The sequence below is a fragment of the Dreissena polymorpha genome, chromosome 8 (assembly GCF_020536995.1).
Source record: "Dreissena polymorpha isolate Duluth1 chromosome 8, UMN_Dpol_1.0, whole genome shotgun sequence".
Classification (NCBI taxonomy): Eukaryota; Metazoa; Mollusca; class Bivalvia; order Myida; family Dreissenidae; genus Dreissena; species Dreissena polymorpha.
Genome location: NC_068362.1, coordinates 12,192,636 through 12,212,498, shown reverse-complemented (window position 1 = coordinate 12,212,498; position 19,863 = coordinate 12,192,636). Strand labels below are relative to the sequence as shown.

Below are 19,863 nucleotides of genomic sequence, written 5' to 3'. Positions count from 1 at the left end.
TATGACGCCAGTGTCCGTCGTTTTAGTGTAAGTGTCGGTCGTTTTTGCGCAAGAGAACGTCGTTATGGCGCCAGTGTCCGTCGTTTTGGTGTCAGTGTCGTTTTGTTTTTGCGCAATTGTTTGTCGTTATGACCGCAGTGTCCATAGTTAAGGTGCTAGTGCCCGTCTTCATGGCGCTAGTGTCCGTCGTTACATGCACCTCTCCTTTATTTACTGCACCGCTCTTTTTTTTAAATTGCAATCCTCTTTTATTTAGTTTTGCACTCCTCTTTTTACTATCTTGTTGCCACGACATAGCTAACTCCGTATCCTTCCCTTTTTGGCGATTTTAATTATTGCAAACAACAATATGGTTGGCCTATTGCGTGCTATTACAATATACAGCTTGTCCGAAGTGGGACTGTATATTTAAGTATGCAATGTTTGAAATAACTTCTAGTTTACATTTAGTGGTCAAATATGGTCAAATTATAGCTTGTTCGGACTGTAACTTCATTATTTATCAGTTTGTTTTAAGTAAGATTTATTCTCACTCAGTATGTGGATGTGACATGCTGCAATCAACTCTTGCCCTTAGCTCCAAGATAAAGGCCACATTTAACTTGATCAGAGTGTCGTAAAATAATTGTCATATGTTCAGCAAAGAATTTATACATTATGTTCAAACAAGCAAAATAACACGTCTGACCAAGTAAAATGTTAAAATATTGGTTCGTTAATGTTTAATCAATATCATTTGAAATCGGTAAAATAATAAAGCATTTGTAATGCGCTTCCTCGATTACTTGGAAAATACGTTGAATACTAATATGGATTTTTTTCGCTGCTAATAAGTAAATCATGTACATCGCAATTACTAGTAACCCATTTATGCATAGCGTCTAGAAAAAAGGCATTGGCAAACAGCGTAGACCCAGATGAGACGCCGCATGATGCGGCGTCTCATCGGGGTCTGCGCTGTTTGCTTTAAGGAATTTCTGTAAGAAATATACTTGACAGCCCTAATTTTGGAAATAAATTGATCCAATTTAGTAGTCCACTGGGAATAAATGGATTAAAGCTCATCAGTTTCTTGCCTCCAGATGTCTCTGATTCGAAACGGCATTATTGTTTTTTCAACTTTTCTCCTTCAATTACATTTATTATAGACGTGTATAGCCACACACCTTGAAATGAAGTACATGTTAATCAATACATATAGATGCAATTTGAAAGTGCAAAATTGTCATTTAATTTATAGCCTTGTTAGCAAGTAATTTATTTATTTTATTTTATTTTTTTTAAATCGAACGTAGGATTTCTATACTTATACGTCAATGTCGACAAACGCGATTATTTTTTAGTTTTAAAGCGCAAAAAGACGGATTTTTACCTTGTTACCACCAGATATATTCCAATTGAGATAGATAAAATTAAATCTATAGTTAGCATGAAATTTATTATTTTTCAAACGGTACCGCATTTAAAACCGAAAGTAGGATGTCCATTTCGACAAACGCAATTATTTTATAAGTTTAAAAGCGCAAAAAGAGACGGATTTCTATCTTGTAACCACCAGATAAATAAACCAGATAATAAATAGATATAATATGTTTCTCGTTTTAACTTAAATGTACTATGCAATGTAATTCATTTCAAGGTGTGTGGCTTTAACATATTTAATGACATTTAAAAATAGCGAAAACATGTGAGCAAGTCCCTTAGAAGCTCGATCCTAAAATATGAACCTCTTAAACATCGTAAGCAGACTTTGCATAACTGTATTATTCAATTGAGAGTAAAAATACCCAAACTCTTCACATATTCACCCTATGATTACGGCGTGTTGCGTGCAGGGACAATGTGGCAAGTCCAAATTAAGGTCATGGTCATATTTAAAGGTGAATTAAATATGGTAATGCAACAGCTTTCCGTAACTTCATTACTCAAATTGTCATTTTAAAATAGCATGTCTTATACAGAAAAGAACAATAGATATGTTGTGGGAATGCGAGTGTTTTTAATATTAAGAAGAAATAATTATAGACATCGGCTTAATCGGTGCGCTATCCAAGTGGGCGGGGGCATGTGGATCCGTGGTCTAGTGGTTACACACTGGCACCAGAATCCAGAGATCGCTGGTTCGATCCCCCGCTGCACCTAACCTACTAACTCGTCTTTCGCATGAGACTTTAAACCGAGGTGCAGTGTACTAGGTGCTATACACCGGGCACTAAAAGACCCAGGGTCACCTCTGGAACGGGGTGTCTCCTGTATCTTGCACAATCCCCCGTAACCAACTAACACGTCTTTCTTGGGGCGATGGCCATATGGGAGACAATCCCGGTGCACTCGATAAAAAATAATGAAGAAAAAGGGGGCATGTGAATATGGGAGCTTACCGGGTTTAAGTGAGGTTAGTTGGAATTTACTTCCAATATGTCGTCGTTTTTGTGTTTTTTCGTGAAGGAGTGGCGGATATTTTCACCCGGTAAGCCACTTTGTATTTATATTTATTTCAAATGGAATGCCCCCCTGGCTATCATGCTTGGTAGGGCCCATTTTATCACATGATTTCTATTTATATTTTCTTACTACGAGTACATATGACGATGTGTATATATCCGTCACCACATACCATTATCAGGGTGCAGGATCACGTGACTTTGTGGGGTCCCCACTTAAACGTTAATGGATGTAAACACCCCGGTTAGTGGTGTTTTTTTTTTTCAAGTAACTTTTTAAAACATTTTTTCTTAAGAATTTCAACTCGTGCATCCGAGACAGTTTTGTATGACAATTTAAAATACATCAGAGCTACTTTATTTAACAAGCCTGCGTTCTCGTTAAAAAATGCCATGAGTATTGCACAGTTATGCTTCACGCAACGTAAAATGTTGTCATCGATTTCAGAAGTATTAAGTAATTGATTCGTAAACCTTAAGATTTCGGCACAAACTGCAACAAAAACTGTCTTTTATACACTAAAGAGTTTTGCATTTTAATAACTTAAGATATTTGCGCAAATTAATTTTTGAACGGTGTGTTTACATTCTGTCTAGCCCGTGTGTAAAACTCTAAACAAACGTTGGTTCTTACTTTTGCCAAATTCCGATATTAAACAAGAGGGCCTGAAAGGCCCAAAGTCGCTCACTTGAGATTCAAAGAAACTGACCTGTTCTGTGCAGCCCAAGATGTCATTAGAACAAAATGTTCTTACCAACTTTCATAACTAGTGAACACCCTTTTTTTCAACAGACCAGAACCATTTTCATACCCATCCAAGATATTATTTAAACAAATATACTGACAAAGTTTCATGAAGATTCATAAGTCCATATAAGGAAAAATGCCCCGCCCACTGGTGGCCATGTTTTTCAAGCAACTGGAACCATTTTTGAACTTGTCCAAAAAATCATTGGGACAAATCTTCTGACAAAGTTTCATGATGATCGCACAATAAATATGGCTTCTAGACTGTTGATGAGGTTTAACTGTAGCTATATAAGGAAAAATGCCACGCCGCTTGGCGGCCATATTTTTCCACCAACTGGAACCATTTTCGAAGTCATCCAAGATATCATTGGGACAAATCATCTGACCAAGTATCATGATGATCGGACAATAAATGTGGCCTATAGAGTGTTAACAAGGTTTTGCTAAAGCATGATATATTGCCATATTAGGAAAAATGCCCCGCCCCCTGGTGTCCATGTTTTTTAGGCAACCGAAACAATTTTCGAACTCATCCAAGATATTATTAGGACAAATCTTCTGACCAAGTTTCATGATGATCGGAACATAAATGTGGCCTCTAGAGTGTTAACAAGGTTTTACTATAGCCATATAAGGAAAAATACCCCGCCCCCTGGCGGCCATGTTTTCCAACCAACCGGCATCATTTTTTAACTCGTCCAGGATATATTATTGGGACGAATCTTCTGACCAAGTTTCATGAAGATCGGACAATAAATGTGGTTTTTAGAGTGTTAACAAGATTTTACTATAGCCATATAAGGCCATATAAGGAAAAATGCCCCGCCCCTTGACAGCCATGTTTTTCAAGCAAACGTAACCATTTTCAAACTCATTCAAGATATCATTGAGACCAATCTTTTGACCAAATTTCATGAAGATTGGACAATACATGTGGCCTCTAGAGTGTTCACAAGGTTTTACTATAACCATATATATTCATATAAGGAAAAATGCCCAGTCCCCTTGGCAGCCATGTTTTTCAAGCAAACGTAACCATTTTGAACTCATCCAAGATATCATACAGACCAATTTTCTGACCAAATTTCATGAAGATTGGACAATAAATGTGGCCTCTAGAGTGTTAAATAGGTTTTACTATAGCCATATAAGGAAAACTGCCCCGCCCCCTGGCGGACATGTTTTTTTACCGATCTGGACCATTTTCAAACTCGTCCGAGATATCAATGAAACCAATGTTTGTATTAAGTTTCATGATGATTGGGCAAAAATTGTGACTTCTAGAGTGTTCACAAAGTTTCTCTATAGCCATATAAGGAATACTGCCCCGCCCCCTGGCGGCCATGTTTTTCAACGTACCGGAACCATTTTTGAACTCAACCAACATAATCATTTAGACAAACATTTTGACAAAGTTACATGAAGATTGGGCATCAAATGTGACTTCTACAGTGTTCACAAGGTTTTTCTTTTTTTGACCTAGTGACCTAGTTTTTGACCCAGCATGACCCAGTTTCGAACTCAGTCGATGTATCAATAGGACAAATGTTCTGACCAAATTTCATGAAGATCAGACAATAAATGTGGCCTCTAGAGTGTTCACAAGGCAAAATGTCGACGACGCACGACGGACGACGCAAGACGGACAAAAGACAATCACAAAAGCTCACTATGAGCACGTTGTGATCAGGTGAGCTAAAAAGTTCACACCTTTTATACCGTTTTAAATGACACAGCCCCTTCAAAATAACAGGTTTTTTTTGCGGCATCTCTAAATGAAAAATGTTAACAAATATAGTACGCCGCTTTCTCTCGTCGCATGAATTCTATCCCAGTTAGCAATCGAACTGAATCAAATTATTATATCAAATGATTACAAATATCATGTTCAATTCGTATACCTGTTTTTATAGATCATCCAACAACTATAACAATCTCTCTCTATATATATATATATATATATATATATATATATAGAGAGAGAGAGATATATATATATATATATATATATATATATATATATATATATATATATATATATATAGATATATATATATATATATATATATATATCTCTATATATATATATATAGAGAGAGAGAGAGAGAGAGAGAGAGCGCGCGCGCGCGCGGCGCGCGCGCAGCGCGCGCGCGCGCGCTCGCGCGCCGCGCGCTCTGCGCGCGCGCGCGCGCGCTCCGCGCGCGCCCGCGCGCTCCCGCTGCGCTGCGCGCTCGCGCTCTGCGCTCCGCTCGCGCCTCCCGCGCGCGCTCGCTGCCCGCCTCGCTCTCGCGCGAGGGAGAGAGAGAGAGAAAGTTCTTCTTGAATGATTTGAGCTTTTATAAATCTGAATCTGTTAATTTGTTAATTTGTGTCTGAATCTGAGTACATACGTATGGATGATTCCAATTACAAATTTACAGTGCACGTGATTTCCCGTGCGTGATTGTCTTACTGAAAATGTTTATCGCTCGTTGTACTTATTGTAGCTCTTTAACAAGTTGTCTCCCATTTAGATTAAACTCTTCAACAGAAGGTGTAGTAGCAATAGTAAACAAATCGATTATTGCACAACTTTTGTGAAAGAATTCTACTTTCGATCTCTAACGAAGTGTCTACCATGACTCACATTAACGTTCCATTTATTATCTCCATCCACTGACCACCGTGTAAGGTACGGTCATGTTTATTCTACAATATTATCTAATCGCTTCAACTTTACCGAATAATGAAGTGAGCAAGTAAAGTTCCCTATATAAAGGTATAAACCACTGTCATTGCTTGATACACTTTTATTCTATTTCCCAATACTAGTCACGACGCAGGAGTATATTGATTCGATTATTGGAAATTTCTACCTTGACAGCATATATTGTCATTGATGCACAATTTGTATAAATAACTTTAGCATTCACTGATTGAGTGGTTAAATAAGATATTTCGAGATCTTGATTTCTGTTTCAAGTGACTTCTTCTATTTGGAGTGGTTATTGGGAAGATGTTGTGTACTGTGTTTGATACTGAGTGAAAGAGAATTAGCATATTTGCACTTTATAACACTTATTGTGGGATAGGACAGTTGCTTGAAATGATAACTGTATACTTATCATGTAGTTAATGTCCACTCTTCAGTATGAATGCTCAATACTTAAAAAAAGGATTATTTCTCATAGCAGGAAGTGAATTCATAAGTCGAGAATCCAGTGGTTAAGACAATAGAATTTTCATGTGATTTTATTGATTTTATCGTAAATATCTGTTCCTTCCAATCATAAAAACAAAATGGATTTCATATTAGGCGTACCAATGTCCAGCGCATCGGAACCTGTTTTGTTGTATGCTCACCCGAGCATGCATCGACTAGCGGAACAGATCGCTGAGAGATGCGGTCAGAGAGCGAGAAAATCAGAGGAAGGCTTGAGCCCTGCCAGCCAGCAACATCTCAAGACCCCGGTATGTGAAGCTGTAGCGTTCCTGATTATATGAGCCTCTCTCTGAAAAAACTGGGCGTAATGCATGTGCCTAAAGTGTCGTCCCAGATTAGCCTGTGAAGTCTGCATCAGGGACGACACTTTCTGCCTAAATTGGATTTTTGCTAAGAAGGGACTTCATTTTAACGAAAAATGTCATAAAAGCGGAAAGTGACGTCCCTGAATAGCTTGTGCGGACTGCACAGGCTAATCTGAGACAACCTTTTATGCACATGCATTATGCCCAGTTTTTTCAGAACACAACTCATAGGGTTATTTGAGCCGCGTTTTGGGAAACCTGGGCTTAATGCATTAAGTTTCATTCCTGATAAGCTTGTGCAGTTATGGACTTTTTTGTTTAAAGGAAGTGTTTTCAAAACGAAATTCCAGTGAAGGCAGAGAGTACCATACCTGATTAGCCTGTGGGTATCGCACAGGCTAATCTGGGACATTCTGCTCACATGCATAAAGCCAAGCTTAATTGAAGCCTTCTAGTTTGGAGATATTGGCAATTGTGCGGATGCATGTCTCAAATATCTGTCTCAGTCATAACATTGCCATATTGATCAAAATAAATAAATACACGACACGAATTTAAACAATCATCAGGCGACATGTTAGGTGTAATGGTCTCCTTACTAAAAAGATCAATGTCACATTTATAGGTCAAAAGTCAAAGACATGTTGTTGTTTTTTACAATAGTAGAGTTCTAGACAAAAGTGAAATGTGGATGCATGAATGTCTTGTTGGCACATGTTTGCTTATTTCAGTTTCATAGATCCCTTTCCAGTGCTCAAATGGAGCCATTATTCAGAAGTGTGGAGTACCGAAACACAATCAAATGGGACAAGTTCCAAGATGGCTTCCCTAACCTTTTCATTGGTGATGTGCATTGCATGATGGGAAAAGACGGTTGGTTTAAATGTGGACATTTTAACAATTTATTCCTTTTAAGATTACCACTTAGATAGGCATTTTGACGCGTTTGTAGTCCCTTAGAAAGTTTAATTTAATTAAAAACCTGTGTTACTATATTCAAGTTTGAAAGGCTTTATTTCCAATCCTTAGATACTGATGAGCAGCAAACAGCATAAAACCTGAACAGACTGTGAGTTACTCTTAGTCTGTTCTGGTTTTATGCTGTTTGAACATACCAATTTTTCACTTTGTTTTTTAGTGGGAAATGGTTAAGATACCACATGGCATTTAGTTCAGAGAGCTAAATAATTTTCAGTGTTGGCTTGAGTTATTTTGAAATAAACATAAGTATTTTAATAAGAATAACAGTAATAAATACCTGATTTTACATATTTTGTCTGTTTGTTTAATTTAATTTCGTAATTTATTGACTTAATTAAGCCTCAGAGGGTATTACAACTAGAATCTATTACTAACGAATACAACTATAATTAAAATTATGAATGTTTAAGTTTTTTGTGAACACTCGAATGCAAACTGTAATAATTGCTGGACCTTTTATTATTAGAATGCTTTCAGTGATATTTCTTGGCAGCTTCCATGACCCCAGCGTGATATTTGAACAGCTCTCGGTCCTATACATGTTTCCAAGGTAAATTTCATTTTAATGTACTTAAGAACATAGTGTTGGTTACAATTGTATAGGGAAAGGCGATGTTGTATTATACTGATAATCATAAAATTATGTATCCATTCATTCAAAGGCATATTCTCAGAAACAAATTTGGTAAGAAAGTGATTGTTTTAGTTAATTAAAATTTAACTTTTTAGATTTTTGCTAAGAAGAGACTCTCTGTAAACAAAAAATACCATAAATACTATAAAAGCGGAAAGCCTCGTCTTTGATTAGCCTTTGCAGACTGCACGAGCTAATCTGGTACAGCACTTTATGTACATGCATTAAACCCCCTTTTCACAGAGCACGGCCCATATACATGTAATAATTGATTTATCTCAGTTCATAAAGTGTTTTGTTGCATAAACCCTGCTTTAATTCCCAGGTACCTTGCTCGCTCCTTTCACTTCATACTGCCGTATTTCCCTACTGGGACCATGGAGAGAGTGGACATGGAAGGGCAGATAGCTACAGCAAAGGTGATACAATGTGCACTCCTTTTTATTATTGGCTAAAAAAAGAGCATACAAGGACGATTTGCCAAAGGAAACTGACTAACATCCACTTAACTCCTTTAGAACATTCAACTTTCTGATAATCTGTTTTTTTCCCTGGCAAGAAAGAAAAAGGGTTGTACCTGATTCGCCTTGCCTGTCTGTCTGTCTGTCTGTCTGTCTGTCTGTCTGTCTGTCTGTCTGTCTGTCTGTCTGTCTGTCTGTCTGTCTGTCTGTCTGTCTGTCTGTCTGTCTGTCTGTCTGTCTGTCTGTCTGTCGGTCGGTCGGTCTGTCGGTCAACTGGCCGTCGGTCAGTCAGACAGTCAGTCAGTCGGAATTACTTACAGATAATCTTGTTTATCCGTCTGTCCATCTGTTTCCGTCCATATGTTTATCTGCAGAGACCATTTTTGTATACATGTATTTCCTTATCTGTATGCTTAAGTAAATCTCTCCTCTTTTAACTTAAACATTCTCAATCGGTGTTATTGTGAACATTTTCTTTAAAGAAACACCGTTGTTTAGCACTTGAACTAAGAATTATTTGAATTATATTGAATTAATTTATTAAAATATCATAATTATGCTGACTTGAGAATTATTTGAGATAAAAGTGAATGTAAATGGAATATAGGTACAGAAATTGTTTGTGTGTTTGTTTTTAGACTTTAGCCATCATGATGTCCTCTATACCGCTCACCGCCCGCGGTCCCGTGCAGATCTGTATATTCGATATACACGCGCTACAAGAGAGGTTCTACTTTTCAGACAACGTCATTCCCAGGTAATGAGAATAATTCAGTTTAATTGTATTAGCCTGGTTCTGGGAAAGCAGGGCTTAATGCATGTGGCATATTTTAGCGGCGCTCTGAGAAAACGGGGCTTAATGCTTGTGGCATATTTTAGCGGCGCTCTGAGAAAACGGGGCTTAATGCTTGTGGCATATTTTAGCTGCACTCTGAGAAAACGGTGCTTAATGCTTGTGGCATATTTAAGCGGCACTCTGAGAAAACGGGGCTTAATGCTTGTGGCATATTTTAGCGACCCTCAGGGGAAACGGGGCTTAATGCTTGTGGCATATTTTAGCGACGCTCAGGGGAAACGGGGCTTAATGCTTGTGGCATATTTTAGCGACGCTCAGGGGAAACGGGGCTTAATGCTTGTGGCATATTTTAGCGATGCTCTGAGAAAACGGAGCTAAATGCTTGTGGCATATTTTAGCGATGCTCTGAGAAAACGGGGCTTAATGCTTGTGGCATATTTTAGCGATGCTCTGTGAAAACGGGGCTTAATGCTTGTGGCATATTTTAGCGACGCTCAGGGGAAACGGAGCTTAATGCTTGTGGCATATTTTAGCGATGCTCAGGGGAAACGGGGCTTAGTGCATGTTGCATATTTTAGCGACGCTCAGGGGAAACGGGGCTTAGTGCATGTTGCATATTTTAGCGACGCTCAGGGGAAACGGAGCTTAATGCATGTGGCATATTTTAGCGATGCTCAGGGGAAACGGGGCTTAGTGCATGTTGCATATTTTAGTGATGCTCAGGGGAAACGGGGCTTAGTGCATGTTGCATATTTTAGTGACGCTCAGGGGAAACGGGGCTTAGTGCATGTTGCATATTTTAGTGACGCTCAGGGGAAACAGGGCTTAGTGCATGTTGCATATTTTAGCGACGCTCAGGGGAAACGGGGCTTAGTGCATGTTGCATATTTTAGCGACGCTCAGGGGAAACGGAGCTTAATGCTTGTGGCATATTTTAGCGACGCTCAGGGGAAACGGGGCTTAGTGCATGTTGCATATTTTAGTGTCGCTCAGGGGAAACGGGGCTTAGTGCATGTTGCATATTTTAGCATCGCTCAGGGGAAACGGGGCTTAGTGCAGGTTGCATATTTTAGTGACGCTCAGGGGAAACGGGGCTTAGTGCATGTTGCATATTTTAGCGTCGCTCAGGGGAAACGGGGCTTAGTGCATGTTGCATATTTTAGCGTCGCTCAGGGGAAACGGGGCTTAGTGCATGTTGCATATTTTAGCGTCGCTCAGGGGAAACGGGGCTTAGTGCATGTTGCATATTTTAGTGACGCTCAGGGGAAACGGAGCTTAATGCATATGTGACAAGATATGTTGAGCTTGCTTTTACATACTGAAATAAAACAAATTTTTTAATTACACAAAATTCCATAAAAGCGGACAGTTTCGTCCCTGATTAGCCTGTGCGGTCTGCACAGGCTAATTTATGATGACACTTTACGCACATGCATTAAGCCCCGTTTTCTCAGAACGAGGCTAATATAGTTATTTTTAAAGAGAAAGTTGGGCTTTGTATTCTTTCTAGATTTTACTGACCTTGCGTTAGCCATTCTTAGTGTGAATATATTAGACATTTATCAGTAGGTAGTTTTTTTTCAGGGAATAAAGTTAGAATTGCTTAAACCGTAGTTACTGCAAAAATACGAATTTTATGCATTTATACACTCTTCGTTTACAAACCGCCAATATTTAAACTGAAAAATATTGCACTTTGGTTTGTTATGTTGAGATTTTATATATTTTTTGTTTTCTGTAAAAACATAAATAACCACACCAACGATTAATTACTTATTCTTCGATCAGTTATCACAACTTGAAAGTTTATATTGTGTGTACACTTTCCTGCACTTATATTGATATTCAGTACAGACACTGTACTTTGAATATATAATACAAACACAGTGCATTTAATTCTGTCCCAAGAAGTAGGGGTATGTTGCATTGTTACTGTCCGTCGGTTGGATGGTCAGTTTGTCTATAGGGCTGGTCTATCGAGCTGGTCGTTTGGTATGTCGGGATGGTCAGTTAGTCTATATGGATGATTGGTTAGTCTATGGGGATGGTTGGTAAGTCTATAGGGATAGTCTGTTAGTCTATGGGGATGGTCGGTTACTCTATGGGGATTGCCGATAGTCTATTGGGATGGTCGGATACTCTATGGGGATGGTCGGTTACTCTATGGGGATGATTGGTTACCCTATTGGGATGATCGGTTACTCTATGGGGATGATAGGTTACCCTATTGGGATGGTCGGTTAGTCTATGGGGATAGTCGGTTAGTCTATGGGGATGATAGGTTACTCTATGGGGATTGCCGGTTAGTCTATGGGGATGGTCAGTTTGTCCATCGGAATGGTTGGTTAGTCCATGGGGATGGTCGGTTAGTCTATGGGTATGGTTGGTTACTCTATGGGCATTGCCGGTTAGTCTATGGGTATGGTCAATTACTCTATGGGGATGGTCGGTTAGTCCATGGGGATGGTCGGTTGGTCTATGGGGATGGTCAGTCTATGGGGCTGGTCAGTTACTCTATGGGGATGGTCAGTTAGTGTATGGGGCTGGTCGATAAGTCTATGGGGATGGTCAGTTAGTCTATCATTATGGTCAGTTAGTCTATGGGGTTGGTTGGTTAGTGTATGGGGCTGGTCAGTTAGTCTATGGGGCTGGTCTGTTAGTCCATGGGGATGGTCGGTTGGTCTTTCGGGGAGGTCGGCTGGTCTGTCGGGATGATCGCCTGATCTGTTGGGATGATCGGTTGGTTGGTCGGTTGGTCTGTAAGGATGATCGGTTGACATGTCGGGGAGGTCGGTAGGTCTTTCAGGATGGTCTTATGGTAGTTTGGTCTGTCCACTGACTATATCATTTCCGCACAAAATCAGGAGAGCTTTTTAACCTACGTTTTTGTTTGGTGTGGATGTAAGTTGTGATAATCGAAAACTAAAAAAAAACAACAACAACAAAGGCTTGATGTTGACGCCTGCTGGTCAAAGGTCATCGTCACAGCGGCTTGTTAAATGAAATGATTTATCACAAGATATGTTGAGCACGCTTTTACATACTGAAATAAAACGAATCCTTTAAGTTTCAAGTAAACGTGTATATAAATGTCTGATGTGTTTAGTAATGTTAGAAAGCTTATTTTAACTTCCTGTTATGTATACTATGACAATGAATCTAGGTTGTAAACGGTTTGCTTTATGTATGGATTGTTTGACTTGCAAAATATCAATTGCTTAATTTAGAACATAACCTTCCACTTAAGGGACAGTTGCATATCAACATTACATGTCCTTTGCGTAAATGAAGATCTACATTTTAAACAATGGTGATCCAATCGAAGATCTAGTTTTTAACCGATTGTCAAAACATTTTACACTTAAAGATTTCCGTTCTTAACAATAAACTGTCTCGTTATCATTGAACTACTTATTCCCCGGCTGTCTTAATGCTTGTATTAATAATGAAACCGGTAGATAACACGAAAATCTAGTTTTTAACCGAATGTGAAAATATTTTAGACTTAAAGATAAGTATTAATAATGAACCCGGTAGATAACACGAAAATCTAGTTTTAGCCGAATGTCATTATAATTAAACCATTAACCACTATCCGTTGTTAACAATGAACTCTCCATTTGTCATTGAGCTACTTTTCCCCTACTATATGGCTGCTACTCGATTATGAACCCCGTGCACTGGCTTCTAGTATTGATTTTAAACCCTCGTCTTGAGGGAAAAAGTCAATATCGTTGGCGTTTAAAACAAAATTAGTTCCAGGTGCTCATTAACAATGCCATTTACACCATTCAATACATAATGTTGTTAAGTACTTAATAGACAAAATGAAATGATGTTAATTGGAATCTTGCCGTACTTGTCACTAGCTTTCACGGAAATATGTTACTAAATAAAAGAGTTTTATTATTTATCCGGAGCCAATTGTATGAACGGTGGTTTAAATTAACTGTGGTTATTTGCTTACCGCAGTTATTTACATGGTTAGGTTACCACCGTTTATTTTCCTTTGTATAAACGATGGTTACTGCGCGGTTACCTAATCATTGAAATTTGTAAACTTACCGCAGTAAAATTACCAACAATGCAATACTAAACATGACGTCATTTTCGCGCAAATTGTCAATTTGACAGACGACATTTTGACAAAATGGAAACTGTCAAGAGAGCGAAAGCTTTCAGCGACCATGAAATCGAAGTAATTACGGACTTCATGAAAGTAAACATACACAAACTTCGAGCGAACCATGAATCGGGCGGTCCGGTTAAATTGTTTATACAATTGGCTGCCGGAAGTTAATATTACTGCAATGTACATGTATATGGGGTCAGTTTACATATATCATATATCATATTACAACGTCTAGCATTTATATGTTAAGAAAAATCTATTATCAATAAATCAAATGTTAAAGTTAAGTCAACAAAGGATACATTCAACTTTTTGTTTATATTTCAATACACTAGAAATAATGCAATTGTTATCTTCAGTGCCCGTGTTACTTTAAAAACCGATCAAAATATACGTTGTACTAAATATACGTATGTTTTGTATTACTTTTTTATTGCTCAATCAATAATCATAGTTGTAATTTGGCTGTTATCATTTAATTGGACATATTTGCTATGTTTTTCTACTCAAACAATATCAGGTATTGGCATTATCTCTATAAAAATGTATTAGTTGAACATACATAAAGATTTTTTCGTGGTAGATTTGAAAACTCGGTCCAATTAACCATTATTTTATAATTGGACCTTAATTGTTAGTCTTAATATATACCATTTCCTGATTGTTAAACTTGATGCGTAACACGTCTAACAGATGTTAGTAACATGTATCACATTATTTATATTGCAAGCTGAAATCTGCTGTCACTATGCACCTATATATCGAACAACTGTACGATAATTCATAAGTTCTGTGTTTTTGCGTAAAGTTTCGTCCCAGATTAGCATGTGCAGTCCGCACAGGATAATCAGGGGCGACACTTTCCGCCTTAACTAGATTTAAAAAAAAAGAAAATATCTCCTTTAAATGAAACATTTCATAAACGCAGAAAGTGTCGTCCCTTATAAACTTGTGCGGACTACACAGGCTAATATGGGACGACACTTTACGTGCACGCATTTAACCCCGTTTTCGCATAGCTCATTTATATTTATTGCAGACTGGAATCCGCCATACCTATGATCATGTCTACCCTGGAAACACTGCCTGACAAGGACAACATCGCCATAGCTTTCCCGGATGACGGGGCGTTCAAACGATTCCACCTATTTTTCTCACATAAATACGATACGATCACATGTGTGAAGATCCGTGAAGGGAACAAGAGAATAGTGAAAGTGAAAGATGGTATGGTTCAGTTAACCATAAATATCTGTATTATGAACATTCAGTTTGAAATGTAGAACATAAGTATCTCGGTAAATATATATATACACCCATATCATTATTGCCCCGACATTGTAATTTACTGGCTGTATAATTTTTATTGAATGAAATAAACAAAACATATGTCTGATGAGTATATTGCAATAAGCTACTTTGTATGTAGTTTCGTTCTTTTGTTCAGATATTAGTATGTTTAGCAAATTATATGATATCCATAAACTAGAACATCTTAAATTAACGACATACCACCAACCCAATCCTGAATTCCATCTGTTAAAGCTTCAATGCCATAATAGTTACCAAGATGTCCATATATAAATAAAGTTATTAGGTTTATACCGTACACATGTCAAAGGTGAAATACCTTCTATGCAGGAAACCCCGACGGCAAACATGTAGTCGTTGTGGATGATCTGGTACAAACTGGAGGAACGTTGATAAACTGTGGAGAGGTATTGTTTTTGGTAGTAGTAGAAGTTTTGTATTGGAATGTTGATAGTATTAAAATTAATACCAAGTATTTAATTTGAATTTATTTCACGAATTATTTATGTATTTAATGTGCCAAATGTTCAGTTGACCTGCTTTAGCTAACACCAGTTAAGGGTTAAGTATATATCTTTGGTAACTCATTGTGGATGGAGAAAGTAAAATGATCAGGCCCCGTATTCACCAACCCATCCTTGGAATTAAGAAAAATGAATACACTAAGAATCAAGAAAACATACATCAGAGTATGAATTTATAGAGAATATTTGTTTGATTCGATGGAATATCGATTTGAATGCACAAGTGATCATAGAAAATAATATTTTCACTAGTGGCGCAGCCATGATTGAAAAAATATATTTTCTATGATCACCAGTGAACAAAAATTGATATTCCATCGTATCAAACAGTTTCTTTTATTTGTATGCTTTTTTACTGTTTATTTACATTGTAAAAGAGTTTAACTGGAGAAAATCGCTGGAACTATGACGTCATTTCGTAAAAAAGACGTTATTTCACACTATCGATAATTTTCACTGTTATTTTTCAATGTTTGAAACAGTGAAATATCAGTTTTAATTCACTGATATTTCTCTATAAACCAGCGGAAAGCATAAAATAAATACAGGCAACTACTGACGATTTTTGTAATTAACAAAATGTTCTGCGTAAAAAAATGATGAAGATATAGGAGGTTAATGACAAGTTTGACTCAAAATGAAAGGGTTTTGTGCATATTCCAATTTAAAGAATATGCTTTATTCGTAGACTGTAGGAATTGTTGAGTGAATACTTAACCTATTCTTAAGATTCTTGGCACTATTTCAGGCACTCGTAGAAAAAGGTGCAAAAGCCGTCAGCGCCTACGTAACGCACGCGGTGTTTCCCAATGATAGCTGGAGGAAGTTTACAAACGGGGATTTCAGGTTCCAGAACTTCTGGATCACAGACTCGATCCCCCACGCTGTGGAGATTGCCAAGCATGAGCCATTCAAGCTGCTCTCTCTCTGCGAACCAATCAGCAAGATGTTGATGGTGTTTGACCTCAAAATGCAGACCTAGACGCCATTAACGGCATGGTGGACACGTGATATTGCTTACGAATTTGGGCATGTTGTTTGACCTCAAAATACACAGCTAAATCGACACACTTAAAGAAGGCAATCAGCAGCATGATAAACACATGACTTTTCCTTAGAATTGTGAGCTATTGCCATTATACTCGCACACTTAGAATACGGCAATCATCAGCATGGTGATTATATGATTAGCCTTAGAATGTCGAACAATTCTTAATGTATTTTGCCATAGTAGGCACACGTGGATTATCATAATTTAAATTTACACTAAGTAGACCGATTACAGAAAATTGGTCTCCGTTAAGTACTCGTTTAGTGTCGCGTTTACATCTGCGATGTCCACACGCTTTTATTGTCGGAAAAGCTGTGTAAAATGATTAAATCGGCAAGATACCCAAGTAGATTAATCAGACACACTAATATGTTGTATTGAAGTTTTCAGTTATATAAACGTTATTTAAATATGAAATAGTTAATGAAATCGATCTAAGCGAAATAGTTATTTTTTTCTAGTATATATTATACTTTAAGCTTCATTAAGAAACAAACAAATGTGCAAAATGATAAACACGTTGTCCTCTTTACGTGGTTTGTATGTCAAATACTCCTGAGCAGTACTGTAAGAGTGTTTCAAGTTGTTCTCTATTCGCGTTGATCATGTAATGTTCTTGCTGCACCCGCAGCTTAAAGGTGAAGATAGATCGCCAAACTTAATTGTGAAACATGAGTAAAATCAATCAATTGTTTAGCTGTTAGTTGTTATAAAATGTTGAACGTGGAAATTAATTTATTACAATCGATAATAGTTGGATTATGATTGTACTTGGTAGTTGACTGCAGAGCAGGGACCGTATTCACCAACCCATTCTTAGACTTAAGAATACATAATATACTTGGGACCAAGAGAAATGCTTTCAGTGTTTGAATATATACAGGCCTCCACTGGTGGTTTTGTCATTAACATAATGTTCTACTTAAAGAATGATATTGATAGAGGTTTTTGACTCAATATTCAAGAATTTTTTTAATACATAAATTTAAAGAATATTTTTATGTCCCCCGGGGGGTGGCATTTTTTTTATATTTATATAGTAAAACAAGCTTGTGAACACTCTAGAAATCACATTTTTTGCCCAATCATCATGAAACTTGGTACAAATATTGGTTTTATATATATTACATAATTAATGCCATAATTATTGCCCTTAGATTGTCCAAATTTTCATTATATTATACAAAATCCTTGTTAACACTCTAGAGGTCACAATTTTGTTTCAGATTTTATGAATCTTGGTCATAATATTTATTTTTGTTAGCAAAGTTTGATGTTTGGTAAGGGGGGATCAACTCAAAATATAGGTCACCAGGTCAAATCTTACAAAAACAAAAACACTCCATATGCAAGAGTTTTGGTTCAATAATGATGAAACTTGACCAGGATGTTTGTCTGGACAATATCTAGGTCAAGTTTGACGTTTGGTAAAGATTTAATGAACCGACTCCTCTCAGGTGAGCGAACTAGGGCCATCTTGGCCCTCTTGTTTTGTTTGCGTCAAACTTTAACATTGGTCATAACTTTTGCAATATTGAAGATAACAACTTGATATTTGACATGCATGTGTATCCCATGGAGCTGCACATTTTGAGTGGTGATAGGTCAAGGTCATCTTTCAAGGTCAAAGGTCAAATATATGGGGGGACATAGTGTTTCACAAACACAACTTGTTATTCTTAGACATAAGTCGAAGAATTGTTTGGTGAATATGGGCCCGGATCTTCGCGTATTTGACTGGTAGTCTGTACGACTTTATAGTTCGGAATCGGCCTTAAAGTCTGCGTAACTTCCAAGCATACTAGTGTAAAAAGACGTATGAACTTTTGCTAAATTATCCATCGTGCAATACAACTGCTAACAGTGCTTTGGAGCGAACAACAAATTTTAGACTTTGAAAGTTGCAGTCATGGAATTATCATACACACACCACATCATTATCAAACAGTGACAATATCCATAATATTTACATCAGATGATCCAAATTATAAATCACCCTTAACGAAAAGTCTAAAACACGTGAAGTAAAAAAGAACATTGAATACAGTTAACGATATTCTATTATTTTTCTACGAAAATGTGCAGGTTCGTATATATGCACATTTGTACTGCCAACATTTTCAATAATAATAAGCAACCTGTAAAAATCAGGGGCCATAATGTTCATATGACCAATTTCTTACAAATATTTACAAATAACAAACATACATTGTCATAAAGCTTAACCGTCTTTCGTGAATAGTGGAAGCGTGTTCGTCGTTCGTTCCGTGTATGGTATTACTTATAATTATTACATTGATTGTAATACAAAGTGATTCTAGCGTTAAATAGTATATCAATTTCAACATATTTGAAATCCGCCCTGTATTTCAATGAAAAGCAGTATTGCTAATGAATGTGATATAATAAATGGGGTATGCTTACAATGTTGTCTGGCTTAGCATATCTGTAGCATACTACACGATCTTAAGTTTTTGCAATAATGTATGTGCTATTAGATTTAGTTGTTAATAAATGTTCATAGTTCGTATAACAATCCTTACAACAACTGAAATGCGCACCATTCGGTGTACTTCGATAACAAGGTTATTTTTATCCAAATAAAAGTTTTAAGATTAAAAAAATGTATGTTAAAATGTTTTTGTTTTATGAATTGTATGTGAAGTATTGTATTTGTGTTTTAAATTTTGCGTTATCGTGTGTTTCTTGTTGAGTAATTTGATGTAAACTATTAAATTAAACAAGTATACATTTTTGGCAGCTTTATTTCTGTTTACTATGTTCAGAATTATCGTAATTAATACGTTGACGTTCGGCATCATACATTTCCGGTTAACATTATCAGTGCGCCTAGCCCGATCTTGATAACACTTTAGATAAAGCAAGCTTCATCGGAGATTTGGATTTATTTTGGGGCCATTTGATAACATATTTGCTGTTTTTACAAATTATGTTATGCAAATTTGCACACATTTCAACAACTGCCATCAACACATTAATAATGTGCGTGCATAAATAGCCAGTGGCGTCAAAGCTGACTTGTACAACTTACAATACCTAAAAAAGTAATAATGGGATCATCATCATGAGGGAAATCCTAGTTACCGTATGTAAGTATTGACGATAAATGACATTTAAAATACTAAACGCTATTTGGATGATTAAAGCTGGGGTCACCGCCTGGAACGGTCGGTGCAAAGGATTGGGGGCTTTTACCTGTTGGATGGCTAGCCTAACTTCAAAATTAGACCAGACCTAATAACAAAACATA

At 37.2% G+C, this 19,863-nt stretch overlaps 1 protein-coding gene across 3 annotated transcripts; it reads left to right on the top strand.

Annotated features, from left to right (window-relative positions):
• Window positions 1-5,722: 5,722 nt before the first annotated feature.
• LOC127842557 (uncharacterized) lies at window positions 5,723-19,347 on the top strand. 3 transcript variants are annotated; one of them, XM_052372116.1, is made up of 9 exons: window positions 5,723-5,866; window positions 6,491-6,645; window positions 7,434-7,575; window positions 8,161-8,233; window positions 8,643-8,736; window positions 9,417-9,535; window positions 14,746-14,933; window positions 15,348-15,424; window positions 16,290-19,347. In XM_052372116.1, the coding sequence occupies exons 2-9, from the start codon at window positions 6,499-6,501 to the stop codon at window positions 16,521-16,523; spliced, it is 1,074 nt and encodes a 357-aa protein (XP_052228076.1). In that variant the 5' UTR covers window positions 5,723-5,866; window positions 6,491-6,498; the 3' UTR covers window positions 16,524-19,347. The 3 variants fall into 3 exon arrangements, with proteins under 3 accessions (XP_052228076.1, XP_052228077.1, XP_052228075.1); XM_052372117.1 differs by having other exon boundaries at window positions 5,746-5,953; XM_052372115.1 differs by lacking the exon at window positions 5,723-5,866 and having other exon boundaries at window positions 5,974-6,645.
• Window positions 19,348-19,863: the final 516 nt, after the last annotated feature.